The sequence below is a fragment of the Acartia tonsa genome, chromosome 3 (genome assembly GCF_053477335.1).
Source record: "Acartia tonsa isolate MP-2025a chromosome 3, ASM5347733v1, whole genome shotgun sequence".
NCBI lineage: Eukaryota > Metazoa > Arthropoda > Copepoda > Calanoida > Acartiidae > Acartia > Acartia tonsa.
Window position 1 is genome coordinate 38,569,537 of NC_137262.1, and position 17,391 is coordinate 38,586,927.

Here is a 17,391-nt window from a genome sequence, read left to right on the forward strand (position 1 = left end):
TTTAAATAATCAAATGCATTTGACATCATCAAAAAATATACCAAAGATAAACTTTTCTACATATTAAGCGTGTTGGTCTTTATAAACATCTGATTTGGGTACACATATTCTACCATTCATGATATTTTGCAGAAACAGGCGTAATTCCAGATCAAAACTTGAATCAGCCAAAATTTAATACTCTACATAAAGACTTTTTATCTATTGTAGATATTTACATGATTAGAAAAGTAAAAATATACTAAATGAAATACATATAAGTTATAGATTAAATTGAACAAAATTGTACTCGAAAGAAGAAAAAAAGTAAAATAGAAACTTTACAACTCAAAGAATTATATCAGAAAAAAATACGAACGGCAATAATTAGGCAATATTAAATTAAATATACTTATGTAAAAAAAATTACTGCTAAAATGTTCAGAACCCTATTTGTAAACGTTTTTTTAGTAATAAAAAAAAATTAATAATCTTTGTTTTAGAAAGCAAAATTGTAGAAAAAATTACAGCTTATAATTTTGTTTGGACTTGTTCCATTAAAAAAAATATCTTTGCTATTGCTGTCAACAACAAAAACTGTGCATGATCTTTAAAAATGCAAAAACACGAATTTTACAAATAGTACCTACTTAAAGTAGAAATATAAAAGAAAAAATATTTGTTTGTAATTCTTACAACTCAGTAATATATTCAAGCACTGTTTTCTAATGCTTTTTCTTCTCTCTTCTTCATACACGTTGGTTTGTGGAACTTCCAGTCAAGTTTCTGGCAAGCTGGAGTACAGTACACAACAGAGCTACAAGCCCCACACTTCTTTACAGTAGACACTTCACATTCTGTACGCTCACATTCATTCTTCTTTTTGGGGCATGACTCTCTTATCTTTACAACATACTCTAATGAGTAAGAGTCTTCTATATCATATCTAATCTCAATTGCATCCTCATAATCCCTAGGCTTGGCATTGTAACTTAACAACAAATCAATTGTACTCCAATACTCGGGTTTGGAAGCAAAGGTGTTACAAAATAGATTAAGAATACTTCCAAATTGACAGCTGTGATTTGGATTAGCCCCATATCTGAGAAGTAGTGATACAACTTTCTCAGGATCATCATATGAAAAGAAGGGAGTATAAAAAAGTGGTGTATTCCCAAGTATGTCATGAGCATTAGGATCCGCACCAAGTTTCAGAAGTTTTTCCAAAATCTTGTCTTGCTTGTTTTCATTATTTCCATTATACATCATTCTGATGTCTCTTTTATTTTGTTCAGTGAGCCAGTTCATTACTTCTATAAATATCATTCTTCTACCAATGATAGGAGCAAACAGAGGGCTGAACTGTGGATATCCCTCTCTTGTCATCAGTGTTTTCTTCAGCTCCTGTTTTGACAGTTTCTTGATATGTTCCATGAAATCTGAGTAGTTACCAAAGAACATATGAAAGAAGAGCTCACTGTAATAACCATGACCAACAGGATTATATTTGCTCCCTGGGACATCTACATTAGTTATCAAACAGTTCATAGCTAAATATTCTGTTTTAGAAAACTGTTGAACAACTGGATTTTCATAACTTTTCTTTGGAGGATTCTTCCTCAAATCTTTGATTAGATCATTAGCTTTATTAGAACCCCAATATGCGTTTAAATCATTTATAATTACTTCTCTTCTAACACTAGTATCCAGATGTTTAATATCATGTAATGAAAATGGAACATGTTCACCTTCAACTGGTTTGTGCTCCGCATGAATTTTCCCCAGTTTAGAGTATAATTCTTCACAGGAACTACAATTGAACAACTGTAACCTTTCAACAATAGCAGGATCTAATGCTGTTGCCATTGTTGATAAAGGATGGATGTTCACTTCACTTTCAGCCAAATACACAGATCCCAATAACTGAAAAGCATTATTTTATTAGTTGGCAGTTGATTAACAAAAGTAATCTTTTTAAGTATAGATAAACTTCATAAGTTTGCATAACCAATATTTAGAATTGAATAACCCACCCAAATATAAGCAAATATATTAATAAGGCCAATACTATGGGGAGTTACCTTGGCCAAATATAGGTGAAACTAAGGGGGGGGGGGGGGTAGATATACCACACTATTCTGGGATCTTGCCAGATCAAGTATCAACTGTGGGGAATACCAAAGGATGACTCCATGCAAAATTTGAGCCTGATCCGGCCAAAACCGGCCGTGATTTTTATAAAAAAAACCGGTTTTTTCCGGTGTTTAGGGAGTATCTGTAAATCGATTCAGCTGAAGCAAAACCGGTTGGAGGTACAAAAAATTTTACTTCACATGAAATTTAGCCAATGTAATTGCCTACAAAAATGTACTTCATCATCAACTTGATTGGACAACTCTTTCCCCTCCTAAATGTCCATTAAAATCTCGGAAACGGCAAAAATCGCCATAAATCACGCCTTCGGCGGCAAATAACGGCTAAACGGTCAGCCAAAGACGAATCAAACATAAGTATAGAAATGTCCGCCTCAAAAAGTTGTTCAACTTCAAAGAGATGTTTAAAGTCTCTAAAACGACTCCTTCCCCTACTTTAAGGGGAAAAACTGAAAAAATGTGATTTTCAAAAGTATGCCCACTTCGTGGGTGTAGGGGGCACTGAACCCGTCACCCCAGGGTCACCTAATATAAAGTCTAGTCGGCCCACAATGCTGAATTTTCACCAAGTGAATATCTTGTGTCATTATCTCTTATGAGAAAAAAGTTATTAATTAATTAAAATTTCAAATTGTGATTTTTAGATGGATTTCTTTGATAAAATGACAGGCTGGTCAATTTTTAGGCCATTTTTTGCGATTTTCGGCCCGCCACGCCCAAACGGTTTGAGATAATCTCATGGGACCTTTTGCCCATCCTAAGTCTGGTTATTTGTGAGGTCTAAGAAAAAAAAATCCCGGAATTGATGAAGCATGACGTCGCCGCGCGCCGTCAAAAATCGCTGGTCAGCTCATTTTGCGCCCTCAAACCCTCACCTTGAGCCATTTTTCTGTGTAAAGATTATTATTATAATCTTTTGCATAAGTCTGTTTTTTTTCCTAGACCTCACAAATAACCAGACTTAGGTTGGGCAAAAGGTCCCGTGAGATTATCTCAAACCGTTTGGGCGTGGCGGGCCGAAAATCGCAAAAAATGGCCTAAAAATTGACCGGCGTGTCATTTCATCAAAGAAATCCATCAAAAATCACAATTTGAAATTTTAATTAATTAATAACTTTTTTCTCATAAGAGATAATGACACAAGACTTTCACTTGGTGAAAATTCAGCATTGTGGGCCGACTAGACTTTATATTTGGTGACCCTGGGGTGACGGGTTCAGTGCCCCCCACACCCACGAAGTGGGCATACTTTTAAAAATCACATTTGTTTCAGTTTTTCCCCTTAAAGTAGGGGAAGGAGTCGTTTAAGAGACTCAAGCATCTCTTTGATGTTGAACAACTTTTTAAGGCAGACATTTCTTTACTTATGTTTGATTCGCCTCCGGCTGACCGTTTAGCCCTATTTCATCGCCGAAGGCATGATTTTCGGCGATTTTTGCCGTTTCCGAGATTTTAATGGACATTTAGGAGGGGAAAGAGTTGTCCAATCAAGTTGATGATGAAGTACATTTTTGTAGGCAATTACATTGGCTAAACTTCATGTGAAGTAAAATTTTTTGTACCTCCAACCGGTTTTGCTCCAGCTGAATCAATTTACAGATACCCCCTAAAAACCGGAAAAAACCGTTTTGTTATAAAAATCACGGCCAGTTTTGGCCGGATCAGGCTCAAATTTTGCATGGAGTCATCCTTTTGTATTCCCCACAGTTGATACTTGATCTGGCAAGATCCCAGAAAAGTGTGGTATATCTAGGGGGGGGGGGGGGGGGGGGGTTTAATGCAACCATCTCGTAATCAATGTATAAATGGCACTTAGAATTCGAATTTCGATCTGAAATTTTGCATGAGTAATCCTTGGTAGGTCTATTTTCCCTAAATCGAACAAAAAATTGGAAACTAATGCCTGGCAGCTGGCGGCTCAGCCGTTTAGCCGTTTTTTGTCTATTTTCAGGGCAAATTCATCATTTATTACGTAGGAATCAACTTTAAAAAAAATATTTTTGGTTTAATTCATGTTAAATGATAACAATAACCATTTTTTAAATTTCTAGTACCAGCTGCTAAATGGCTAGAACCAGCTGAAAACGGCTGGGAGCCGCCAAGAGTATGAAGAGTAGATAGGGCATGTGACATGTCTAGGGGTAGGTTTTTATGGTTGCTGAGCTCAAAAATGCTACCAAAAATAGTAGCGGCCCATCCATATGGCAGCTGGGTAACAGCTGCAGCTCAGCTGGGAGCGGCCAAGAGTAGAATCAGTAGATAGGGCTTGTGACGTGTTTAGGGGTAGGTTTTTATGGGTGCTGAGCTCAATTCTACTACAAAAAAATAGAAGCAGCCTATCCATATGGCAGCTGGGTAACGGCCGCAGCTCAGCTGGGAATGGCCAATAGTAGAATGAGTAGGTTTAGCTTGTGACATGTCTAGGGGTAGGTTTTTAGGGGTGCTGAGGTCAAAAAAACTGCCAAAAATAGTGGCCGCCCATCCATATGGCAGCTGGGTAACGGCTGCAGCTCACCTTTAAGTGGCCAAGAGTAGAATGAGTAGATAGGGCTTGTGACGTGTCTAGGGGTAGGTTTTTATGGGTGCTGAGCTCAATTCTACTACCAAAAATAGAAGCAGCCCATCCATATGGCAGCTGGGTAACGGCCGCAGCTCACCTTAAAGCGGTCAAGAGTATGAAGAGTAGATAGGGCTTGTGACATGTTTAGGGGTAGGCTTGTGACATGTCTATTGCCTAAGGGTAGGTTTTTATGCGGGCTGAGCTCAAAAATGCTACCAAAATTAGTGGTGGCCCATCCATATGGCAGCTGGGTAAGAGCTGCAGCTCAGCTGGGAACGGCCAAGAGTAAATTGAGTAGATAGGGCTTGTGACGTGTCTAGTGGTAGGTTTTTATGGGTGCTGAGCTTAATACTACTACCAAAAATAGAAGCTGCCCATCCATATGGCAGCTGGGTAACAGCCGCAGCTCACCTAAGAGCAGCCAGGAGAATGAAGAGGAGATAGGGCTTGTGACATGTTTAGGGGTAGGTTTTTATGGTTGCTGAGCTTAAAAATGCTACCAAAAATAGTGGCAGCCCATCCCTATGGCAGCTGGGTAACAGCTGCTGCTCAGCCTGGAGTGGTCAAGAGTAGAATCAGTAGATAGGGCTTGTGCCGTGTCTAGGGGTAGGTTTTTATGTGTGCTGAGCTCAATACTACTACAAAAATTAGTGGCAGCCCATCCATATGGCAGCTGGGTAACGGCTGCAGCTCAGCTGAGAGCGGCCAAGAGTAGAATGAGTAGATAGGGCTTGTGACGTATCTAGGGGCAGGTTTTTAGGGGTGCTGAGCTCAAAAATACTACCAAAAATAGGGGCAAATTCATCATTTATTACGTAGGAATCAACTTTAAAAAAAATATTTTTGGTTTAATTCATGTTCAATGATAACAATAACCATTTTTTAAATTTCTAGTACCAGCTGCTAAACGGCTAGAACCAGCTGAAAACGGCTGGGAGCCGCCAAGAGTATGAAGAGTAGATAGGGCATGTGACATGTCTAGGGGTAGGTTTTTATGGTTGCTGAGCTCAAAAATGCTACCAAAAATAGCTACTCATTCTACTTTTGGCCACTCCCAGGTGAGCTGCGGCCGTTACCCAGCTGCCATATGATATGGATGGGCGGCCACTATTTTTAGTAGTATTTTTGAGCTCAGCACCCATTCAAACCTAACCCTAGACACCTCACAAGCCCTATGTACTCATTCTACTCTTAGCCGCTCCCAGCTGAGCAGCAGCTGTTACCCAGCTGCCATATGGATGGGCTGCCACTATTTTTGGTAGCATTTTTTCTAGCCGTTTAGCAGCTGGCACTAGAAATTTTAAAAATGGTTATTGCTATCATTTAACATGAATTAAACCAAAAATATGTTTTTAAGAGTTGATTCCTACGTAATTAATGATGAATTTGCCCTGAAAATAGGCGAAAACGGCTAAACGGCTGAGCCGCCAGCTGCCAGCCGTTACTTTTCCAACTTTTTGTTCGATTTAGGGAAAATAGACCTACCAAGGATTACTCATGCAAAATTTCAGATCAAAATTCGAATTCTAAGTGCCATTTATACATTGATTACGAGATGGTTGCATTAAACCCCTCCCCCCCCCCCTTACATGGCACAGTTAATACTTATAGACAAAGGTCATGAAATCAAAGAGTTGATTGTCTTTTGGATGTTACTTAACCTAATACCACGGGTGTTTGGATAGAAAAAGAGATGTTTGGCTTACTTTGGATATCCTTTTTTTTTGGACTTTGATGTTAAGAGTGTCATGTAAAGCAGCCTTGCCCGTATGAGGTAATTAAAATGTAACTAATCAATAGCCTTTTTTTTCTGGGGAGGAGGGTTTTTCCTTATCCCTTAAGAAGTTCGCCTATATGGAATCTGGGACATGTCCTAAAAGACAGAGCAAATTCGGTCCAACAGTTAGCTAATCTTTAGCTAAATCCAAAGGGACAGACAAACAGAAGACGAGCTGATAAGACTTTTTCTGTGCCCTCAGCAGCTAGGTGTCCTGTTAAATTTGTGATAGTAATATACTACAAAACCCAAAGGTTAGGTAACTAACTTTTTAATAGGGGTAATGCAAAAACTTGCCTTGGTATCTAATTTAATTTTAAACTTCAGTATTAATTGCCTTTTCTGTACAGGAATGTTGGATATTAATTGTCGATTTTCTGATAAAATAATCTAAAACAAATAAATAACTTAAAATTCTTGAATAGCTGAGAACTAAACACTTGGTGCACACAGCCCACAGAAACGCCCAAAAAAGATGTTATTTGTTAAGTCTTAATAGCTTCTTCCTTAGCTACTGGAATATACTGAAGAGTGGAGAAAATCTTCTGAAAATAGCCTTAAACTGTTTTTATCCTATTTTTGAATGGGGGGTCAAAAATATACTAGGACACCTATAGAATCAGACTGCAGAGCCCAAATTTGAATTAAGTCCCCAATAAACTTTTTGTGGGGGACTTAAAAATTAATTTTTAGTGTTGCTGTAGTCATTTTGACCGGAGCAAAAGCTCTTTTTTTACTTCGGGTAATATTGTGGCTTACAGAACATTTTTATATAATTCACTTCATATTGATACAATAAAAAAACATTACTCTGTTCATTGGAAATAATTTTTTTTTCCAAAACAATTAATTTCATTAAAAAATCTAACATTTACAATAAAACAAATAATTCTGAAGTCTAACCAATAAGAAGTATTGTTTTATTTCAATTCTTTACAATTCAAAAAAAGAGTGTTTTCACATAGAGACTTATTTCCAATGTAGTTAAATAATTATTTAATTAAAATGAGAAGAATGAAAACCATACACATAAAAGATACATACTTTTTAAAATTATTTTTAAAAAATAAGTTTGAATAATCTTATTTTATATCACATTTGTATATGTGACAAAAATAAAGAGGGAAGTCATTTTCTAGTAAATCCCGTAAAGGTGTGTGTTATAAGGCCTAAAAATAGTAGTAGAACGATAAGGTGCTCTATATAGTGGTATTCCCTATTGAATAGAACAATAGGGAAATTTTTTTTTTTTTTTGATAACCGTACCTGGAATATCTATCATAAGAAATTTCTATCAAACGCTTTGTTTGGCTCAAACTGACAAAAATTAAAAAAATATATAATTATAATAATAATGTTTTCTATAGGTACAAGGTAAAGGTTAAGAACAATCTATACCATTAAATAAAGGAAGAAGCCATTCTTTACAGGTTGTACAAGCAGTGAACATTAAAATGAAACTTTAACAAATTATTAATACAATGACTTAGTGAAACAAACCAACACAACAAGTTACATACAGACAATTTTGAAAACATTCAGATATACAATCTATATAAGAAGGTAAGAGATTCAAAGTGGAGGTTGCATGTCATATTCTTTCTTTGCTTGTTGTGTAGTATGTCATTTTTAGTTTCAAATCCTATTTTAAAGCCAGAATATTTTTTTCATAATAAAGATTGACCAAAATATAGTTGAAAAACAAGTTAGTTTTTTGATAGATTGTTCTTAACCTTTACCTTGTACCTATAGAAAACATTATTATTATAATTATATTTTTTTTAAATTTTAGTCAGTTTGAGCCAAACAAAGCGTTTGATAGAAATTTTTTTTTTGTTTAAAGATATTCCAGGTACGGTTATCAAAAAAAAAAAAAAATTTCCCTATTGTTCTATTCAATAGGGAATACAAATATATAGAGCACCTTATCGTTCTACTACTATTTTTAGGCCTTATAACACACACCTTTACGGGATTTACTAGAAAATGACTTCCCTCTTTGTTGTATTGCATAAACATTTGTTGTCATTTAACCCTTTACAGCCATTTTTTTATGTTTTTAAAATAAGTGATAGAACACAAACATGTTAATGTTAATTCATTGATATATTATAAAGAATTAACTTTTTAGTGAATTTTTATAGTAAAATCATAAGGCCTAATTTACTCTATACCAGAATACAATATTTATAAAGCAAACCACTCTAAAAGCTATGAATTTTACCCAAATAAATAAAGACCTTTTGCTCTGGTTAAAATGACCACGGCAACAGTAAAAATTAATATTTAAATCCCCCTTCAAAAAGTTTATTGGGGACTTAATTCAAATTTAGGCTCTGCAGTCTGATTCTACTGGTGTCATAGTATATTTTTTATATACGTTTTAAAAATAGGTTAAAACAGTTTCAACCAAACGTAAACCTATACAAATTTACATTGTTAATCAAAATATAGTCTAGATATTACAGATATTTAGCTATAGAAATGTAAACTTATTATAAACTTAGATTGAGTTTCATGTGATTTATGTGAATAATAACTTTAATTAAATATATTATATGAAGGGACATTTTTATATAACAGATTGGGTAGGTCAATAATAAATAAGACTAAAATATGCTTTTTTGAAATGAAAAGAGATTACTGTTCTTTTGTGTAAAGACATGCAAACTTAATCAGTTAGAAATAATATTCTGAAACTTCCAGGCTTAATCCTTATCATAAAGTAACAGGATGTCTGTGTGTGTTTGTGAGTTTGTGTGTTTGTGTGTTTGTATGTTTGTATGTTTGTATGTTTGTACCAAAGGATCTCGCTAACCGCTGAACCGATCGGGTTCTCCTTAACAGGGTAGCTTCTCATAGGTCCCGGGAAGGTTTATAACTATTTTCTTGGGGAGTGGGACACCCCCAAAACAATGAAAAATCCCCCCCAAAAAAAATTTTTTTTTGAATTTTTTTAACTAAAATTAAAAATGATGGGGGGGCATTCCCCCCCAAAAAAAAAATTTTTCGCCCCCCCCGAAATTTTTTTTTGTAGGTACTTTTTCTTTTAAAATCTAAAATAAGAAATTGAATTATTAAATTCGACTCTCTCCTTAAGTGCCCCTAGGGGCCTGTAGGGGCGTAGCCGCTAGTATCAATATATAGTACACTTACCCTCTGCTGAAATGCCCTCAAAAGGGAGGTGGCGGAATTGACTCTTTGTAACCAAAACTAAATCTCAAAGGAACTCAACTAAATAAAGAGTTACAGCTCAGAGTTTTGGCATGGCAGTTGCTTTATAGAGATACAATATGGAACTGTTAAGAGACGGCAGCGCTTGAACCGCCGCTCCCGCCGAAAATCACCGTTTTCCAACGAAATTCTTTTTGTCTTTTCTCGCCAAATAAAACAATTTGGAATCATCTAAGACAAACTTTTTTTTCTACATAAAATTACCCACATATTTTCTTTTTTTCTCAATATTCGAACATTCATATTAAAAACAAGGATGACAACATCCATAAGTAGCGAAGCACAAAATTGTGGATGGGAATACGTAGAAGTAGATTTAAAGTGTATTTATTAAAATCAATTGGAGAAAATATTGGAGAAAAAAAACCTTGTTTTATTTTGTATGATGAAGATGGTTAAAGTAAATTACCTACATACTAGATGCACATAAAATTGGGAAAATATTTTGAAACTGTTAATGCAAAAAGTTTTAAAATTGGACCAAAAATGCCAAAGATATGGGGAAATATATCAACATATAAAATTAGCCAAAAACCTGCTAAAAGGCAGTATTGCCGCCATTGTTTCTTTTCTTAAAACGCCAGAAATTCAATTTTAATATCTTTAACTGAAAAATTTATGAAAATTGGACCATAAACACCAAAGATATAGGTAAAAATGTGAAAAATATAAAAAAATAGCCAAAAACCTGCAAAAAGGCAGTCTGACTGTCATTGTTGTTATCTTCAAACGACAGGAAATTTCATTTTGATATCTTTAACTGAAAAAATTTCGAAAATCGGACCATAAACACCAAAGATATGGGGAAAAATGTGAAAAATATAAAAATAGCCAAAAACCTGCAAAAAGGCAGTCTGAGTGTCATTGTTGTTTTCTTCAAATGACGGGAAATTTAATTTTGATATCTTTAACTGAAAAAAATTTTAAAATCGGACCATAAACACCAAAGATATGGGGAAAATTTGGAAAATATAAAAAATAGCCTAAAACCTGCTAAAAAGCAGTCCGACCGCCATTGATGTCTTTTAGTTAATTGAGCTCCTTAATGATAGGAATGTTGTCAAAAAATTTCAGCTCTCTATCTTTTATAGGAGCCGAGAAAATCACGTTTCCCCCAATTCATTAATTACGGACGGACAGACGGACGGACATTGTGAATTATGGAGCAGCTTCGCTACTAAAAATGTCAAGTGCAAATATTACGAATTTTTTTTGTTGAAAAAAGTTTGTTTCAATGATTGAAAATTGTCTAATTTGGCGAGAAAAGGCAAAAAAGTTCGGCGGTTTTTGGCGGGAGCGGCGAATCCGCCACCGTTTCTTCACAGTTTCACATTGTACCTCTTTAAAGCAACCAAATCTCAAAGCTGTAACTTTATATTTAGTTGAGTTTCTTTGACTTTTAGTATTGGTTTCAAAAAGTGTCACTTCCGCCCCCTCCCTTTGTAAAAAAAAACCTATTCAAAAAAGTTAATAACTGTCTCTGATGACTATAAGAAAGATTCTTCTACTCAAAGTTTTTGTTAACTTAACGGGCGGACGTTCTTAATGAAATATTTTTGCTGCTAGGGGAATAAATGAATCTTATGCAGAATATACACCCCTGACATATTCATATCAAAAATAAAGTTTACATATTCTGCTTTAAACTGTTTTTAACCTATTTTTAAAAGGTATAAAACTAATTTTACTCTATACTAGAATACAATTTTTTATAAAGCAAAACACTTTCAAAGCTAAGAATTTTACCACAAAATAATAAAAACCTTCTGATCTGTTAAATCTTTCTCATCCATAGTAAAAATTAATCTTTAAAATCCTCCAAAAGGTTATTTTAGGGCCTATTCATTTTTTTAGCTCTGCAGGGTGATTCTATTGGTGTCATGGTATATTTTTAAAATACCCTTTAAAAATAGGTTAAAAACAGTGAAAATATAAAGATCATTACTCTGATTACCTTGTCTCATTTAAATACCTTAATTGGCCTATTCTTTTAGATTATTACCTGTAGAATTAGTCAATACCACTTTACAATTCTAAACTGTTATTTTCAGTGCATTGTGGTTGTCTGAAAAAGATTATAAAAATGTTACCTAGGTAGGTAAAAACTAAAATCATATTAATTAAATGCATTTGATATCATCAAAAATATAAGAAAAGCTATTCTTCATATGAAGTGTTTTCATCTGTGCCATCTTTTATAAACATTAAATTAAGAGCGTAATCTTAATGAAGGAATTATGTAAAAATAAAAACGAGAAACATTTCAATAAATTTAAACTTTTATCAGCAAATTATCAACATTCTACTTTTATTTTATAGACTCATATATTTACATGTTTACAGGTCAAAAATTAAATGAAAACATAAAAAATCAAATTATTTAATACAATAAAACAAATTATATACCTCTTAAAGTTGTAAAATACATATACTATGTATAAGAGGGGAAGCGGATGTGCCACTTTTTGAGACCAAAAGTAAAACGTGCATGATCTCAGCCCATAAAAGAGTTACAGCTCTAAAATTCGGCACAGTAGTTTCTTTTATGAAGAACAATATGGAACTGTGAAGAAACAGTGGCGGAATTGCCGCTCCCGCCGGACACCGCCGTTTCCTGTCGATTTTTTTTTGTATTTTCTCGCCATAACAGACAATTTTTAATCCTCTGAGATAAACTTTTTTTTTCATAAAAATTTCCCTTACATTTTCACTTGACACTTGTAAGATTTTACACTTTTTTTTAGTATTGACAAGTTTGAATTATTTCAAGCGTCACGTGAAAATATAAGGGAAATTTTTATGAGAAAAAAAAGGTTTTTCTCGATCAGAGATTGAAAAATGTCTAATTTGGCGAAAAAAGGCAAAAAAAACTTTGGCGGGAAACGGCAATTTTTGGCGGGAGCAGCGGTTCCGCCGCAGTTTCTTTACAGTTCCATATTGTTCTCCGCAACAGCAACTGCTTTGCCGAATTTTAGAGCTATAACTTTTTTATGAGCTGAGTTCATGCTCGTTTACTTGTTTCAAAAAGTGGCACATCCACCTCCCCCATTTCTAACCAAAATTGTGTCCAAATAGAAAGCTAAAATAATTTTTGTCCTCCCACATAAAGACTTGAAAACCTTCAATATATTCCTAAACTTGTATGCTAAACAAGTTTGATATTAATTTATAACACCTTTGCCCTCTAAAACGACCTTAAAACTAACCGAAAAACTTTTAATTGCCCCAGGCATATAAACAAAGGAACAACCTGTTTATGTCTATATGTATAAAGTGTGATGGTAGGAATAATATTTCTGTTTTATTCCAATCACATTTTCAACAAAATTGTTCTCTGTAAATAATATTGCATTATAAGGCGATATTTATTATTTTAAGGTTGTACTAAGTCTTACAATTAAAACAATACCTACATACTCACATAAATAAAACAACTATTAAAAATTAATAAAAATATGATTATAATAAAGTGTTTCTTCTTGAAATAATCATAAAACTTGAGACATGTTCAGCTTTGTTTTGATTTGAATTGTTTGGAAACATGCTCTATTATTTACTTCGTGCGAATTCCGCGCTAGTCGCTTATTTCTAGATGTCGTCTTTGTAGAAAAAAAGTTTCATCAAAATTGCCTTTTGAACTAGTGAAATCACTTAAAAATTTCCGTATATGATTTTGATATGCTTCGCAACTTTTAGATGTTATCATCCTTATTTCATAATATCTGCCATAGCAATATCATAGATGGAGTAAGTTATGTATTAGCTAGGATAGTCTTTATCAGATGGTAAAGCGTTTAAACTTTACATACCCCAATTGATATATTATTACATGGATGTTCAACCATATTTTGATTTACTGTGAAAAAGTGATGCTCACAGTTGGCTAAAATTACGATACCCCCTTTCCCCCATATCCTCCCCTCCTACTGGATCAACAAACTGATAAATAAATGAGGCCAATATTAGCAAGCTAAATTGACGAAAAAAAATTTCCTGTCAATATATCCTATCCATTCGTACCCAATAGCGTGTTAATTACGAACTTAGTAAGTAAAAAAAAAGTATATTTCCCTCTAAGAATGTAAGAAGAATATGAATATGTTTCTGTGTTACTAGGCTTTACTAAAAGGCACAGTGTTTATTTAAAACAAACAAAACTTTTTAGAAAATAAAAACTAAAATTGATACCTACATAAAATAATATCACTTTGCCTCAAGTTTTTTAAAAAGATTATAAGTGCACTTAAATATTAATTCATTCGAATTGTAGTCTTCACTTTATGTCAATAGAATATCTGATATTTTTTAACTGTATTTTTTTTAGCAAGAAAGTATAAACACTGGGGCTTTCCCTTTCTTACGTCGGGGAAAATACGTATTTATTTACGTGATTTCGTTTAGCTTTTTGTGCATTATGTAAATTCGTACTTCGTAAAACTTTAAAGTAGTTCATTGGAGTGTGGCTTGAAATTGTCAAGTTCATAGGTTAATCCTTTTACCCTGCCGAATATATGTTGAGTTATATCCACACCTTCCAAAATTATTTGTTGTACACACCTTTTGGCGTTCAAGACAGGCTGACCTTTGGTCTTTCAGGTCAATTTAGACAACTTGACAGGCTGGTAGTCAAGGAATGGCCGCCAGACTGCACAAACAGACTGATTTCCAGCCTAGACGGTCAGGGTTAACTAACTTAACTTGGGTCAAATAATCAAGCTAAATTAACTTTGGATTATTTGCTGTGTTGTGTCCACACCTTTCTAAATCATTTGTTGAGTTGTGTCCACACATTTCTAAATTATTTGGTGAGTTGTTGTGTCCACTAATTATTTGCTGATTTGAATTCACAACATAATAAATTATTTGTTGTGTTCTGTCCACACCACTTCTCAGATTATTTGCAAGCATTACAAAATTGCATAAAAACTCATTCATTTGGGAGCGAAGCTTCTCTGTAAAGTCATTAATAAGCTATAACAAAGTTTCTATATTTATTCCTGTTCTTTATCATATCAACATGAGACTTAATCTTAATGTCAGTAGAATAACATTATGTCGATAATATGTCAGCAATGACTACTTTTATTTATTGCCATATAGAACGAGCATAAAGCATCAGATTCAAATTATTTTATTGTACTTTCAAGAGGGATCTGAAGCGATAAGACAATGGACGATAAATTGATGTTTAAGTATGTATATTCCTTACAAAATTAAAAGTATTAGTTTGAACCAACCAATCAATTTAATAGACTTTAATGAATAAGAAAAATTTAAAATCTTTGTGTGCATAATCAACAATCCAATGTTGATATTTCTAGAAAATATTTCAATGGTTGTTTTCACCCTTGTTTACCCTGACAGATACATTTAGAATATTTTTCGAGTAAATAAATCATAAACACAAAATACGTCAATAGATAATTTTCATTAAAACAAGGATGACAACATCCATAAAAGCGAAGCTCTGAAACGGTAGGACAAACGAACATTAACACTTGTAGTGTGTCAGAACTAAATAATAATCAGAAAATAAATAAAATCGAAAAAAATTGTAAGTAAATTTGTTGAAAAACGGAATAAATACTGGATAATGTTTAAGGACATACTTACATTTTTAGGACTTCATTATAGAGATGCTTCGCTTATAACATTGTACTTTGTTGTCCTTTGTATTAAAAAAATCAGATCAGTCAGATAATTATATCATATAATACTTGTTATTAAAAAAAGTTCAAAATCGTTATATTAAAAATGGACGTACAGACATTCTGGTAATTATTATAGAGTTGCTTCGCTTTCTAACTCGTACCTGACTACTTTTAGAATCACCATGCAAAGTTTGAAATCGATAGGATAATTCTAACATGCCTAAATTAACGAAAAAGCTATCCGTTCATGAAGGACGTACTGACGGACATTAGGACCGACCCTAAAATCTTTGTTTTTAAAAATATATATTTAAGAATATTTCTAAATATTCTTTTTTATTTATAATACAAAATTAAACGATGTCTGTTCGTCCGTAAGAATCTGTTAGCTTAGGGTTTCGCTAACTGCTTGACCGATATGTTTTTCCTAAAACAGTAAAACTTCTTATTGGTCAAAGAAGGGTTTATAACAACTATTTTGTGGCATGGTACCAACACACACACCAACAAGAGAAATCACCGTTTGGAATTTTGGGTATTGTCGGTTTCGTGACATCGCCTCTTAAGGAGCGTTTCGTCGTATTTTCACAGTAGCTCTTCTCCTATTTCTAGCCGCCCCTGCGGGGGAGGGGGTCTCTAACCCTGTGGGGCTAATTGCCTAACCCTGCAGGACAATCGTTAACATTTACCTAACCTAACATAAAATAAACAATCAAAAGCTACTATGAAATTACGACGAAACGCCCCTTTAAGAGGCGATGTCTGAAATACCTCCTCCACCTCTAAAAGTCTAGGTTTCAAGTATTTCTTTTTCTACGTTTCAAAAACCTTCGCTGCTATGTTACGTATTGGTTGTTGTTTTATTGTTATTCATTCATTTAGATTTATCTAATGAATCATTAAAAACACAGAGTGTAGTTATTACAGTGAATCATATAGGTTTAGTTTGTGATAATATTAGTCCAGTGATATTTAGACATTTTCAGATAAGTTGCAAAATTACATATTTTTTACTTATACAGTGAAATTTAGTGATATATGTATATTACACATTTGTAGTATGTTTTTTTTGAAAGCGAAGCATTTATATAACTTTGGTCGGTCTGAACGTCCGTCCGTCCTTAACGGATAGTTCTTTTCTTTAATTTAGGCATGTTAGAATTATGGATTAACATTCTATGCTTCTGCGATTTTTAATTGTATTTTCTACATAATACATATGTTTATTTTTCGTGATTATGAACGGTTATTATCGGAAATTAATCGAATTCAGAGCTGTGATTGTTATAAAACCATACAAGTTAAAATATTGGGTAAAGAATGGTTGCATGATAACATGAATCCTTTTTTATTTAGTCCTATGACAAATGACAATATTTATTCTGACTATTACAGGCAATCAACTTTTAATTGCCAAACTTAAAAACCTAATTTGGCATGGTAAAGGTAATGCCTGTAAATCTTTATCTAGAATTTGAGCACCTTAAAAGCAGCATTAGATTACATGTACAATACTTAAGATAAGCCATTTTTATTAAAGATAGTAAAATTTTGACATTTTTATTGTATATTATCGCAGAAATATTTGATGAAATATTATGAATAAAATTTATTACAAATCATTTTTTAGAATTACGCACTATTACTATATTTAAAAGCACAGGTTATCTATGTATAAGCCTGTCCGTATGTCTATTTGTGTGACTGAAACAATTACGCTAGGCTATAGCTCATATAAAAAAAAACTACTTTTGTTTACAAAGTACATCCTTCCGATACTGATGATACTGCCGTTAAAAAAATGACGTCATACAATACAAATGACCAATGATAGGCAGTAAACATTGAAATTGACCATTGGTATGCCAGTGTGACGTCATTTTTTAGACACTATCATCAGTTTCCATCTTTCCTCATGCATTTTCCTAAAAATGTTCAAAACAAAAATACCAATAAACAAATACTTTCGAGGTAAGCGAAAAATATTTTGTATGCCAGTTAACTGTTCTTCACCTGTTATTATTGAATTATTGTTGC

At 33.6% G+C, this 17,391-nt stretch overlaps 1 protein-coding gene across 2 annotated transcripts; it reads right to left on the bottom strand.

Annotated features, from left to right (window-relative positions):
• Nucleotides 1-132: 132 nt before the first annotated feature.
• On the bottom strand, nt 133-11,802 carry LOC145314093 (uncharacterized). 2 transcript variants are annotated; one of them, XM_080153853.1, is made up of 3 exons: nt 11,706-11,802; nt 6,767-6,859; nt 133-1,902 (listed from the first exon to the last, which is right to left on the bottom strand). In XM_080153853.1, the coding sequence occupies exon 3, from the start codon at nt 1,843-1,845 to the stop codon at nt 691-693; it is 1,155 nt and encodes a 384-aa protein (XP_080009979.1). In that variant the 5' UTR covers nt 1,846-1,902; nt 6,767-6,859; nt 11,706-11,802; the 3' UTR covers nt 133-690. The 2 variants fall into 2 exon arrangements, with proteins under 2 accessions (XP_080009979.1, XP_080009980.1); XM_080153854.1 differs by lacking the exon at nt 6,767-6,859 and having other exon boundaries at nt 11,706-11,770.
• Between the last annotated feature and the right edge of the window lie 5,589 nt (nt 11,803-17,391).

Excerpts from the sequence above, each read along its gene's own strand:
- LOC145314093 (XM_080153853.1), bottom strand. The coding sequence starts at position 1,845 with ATGGCAACAGCATTAGATCCTGCTATTGTTGAAAGGTTACAGTTGTTC.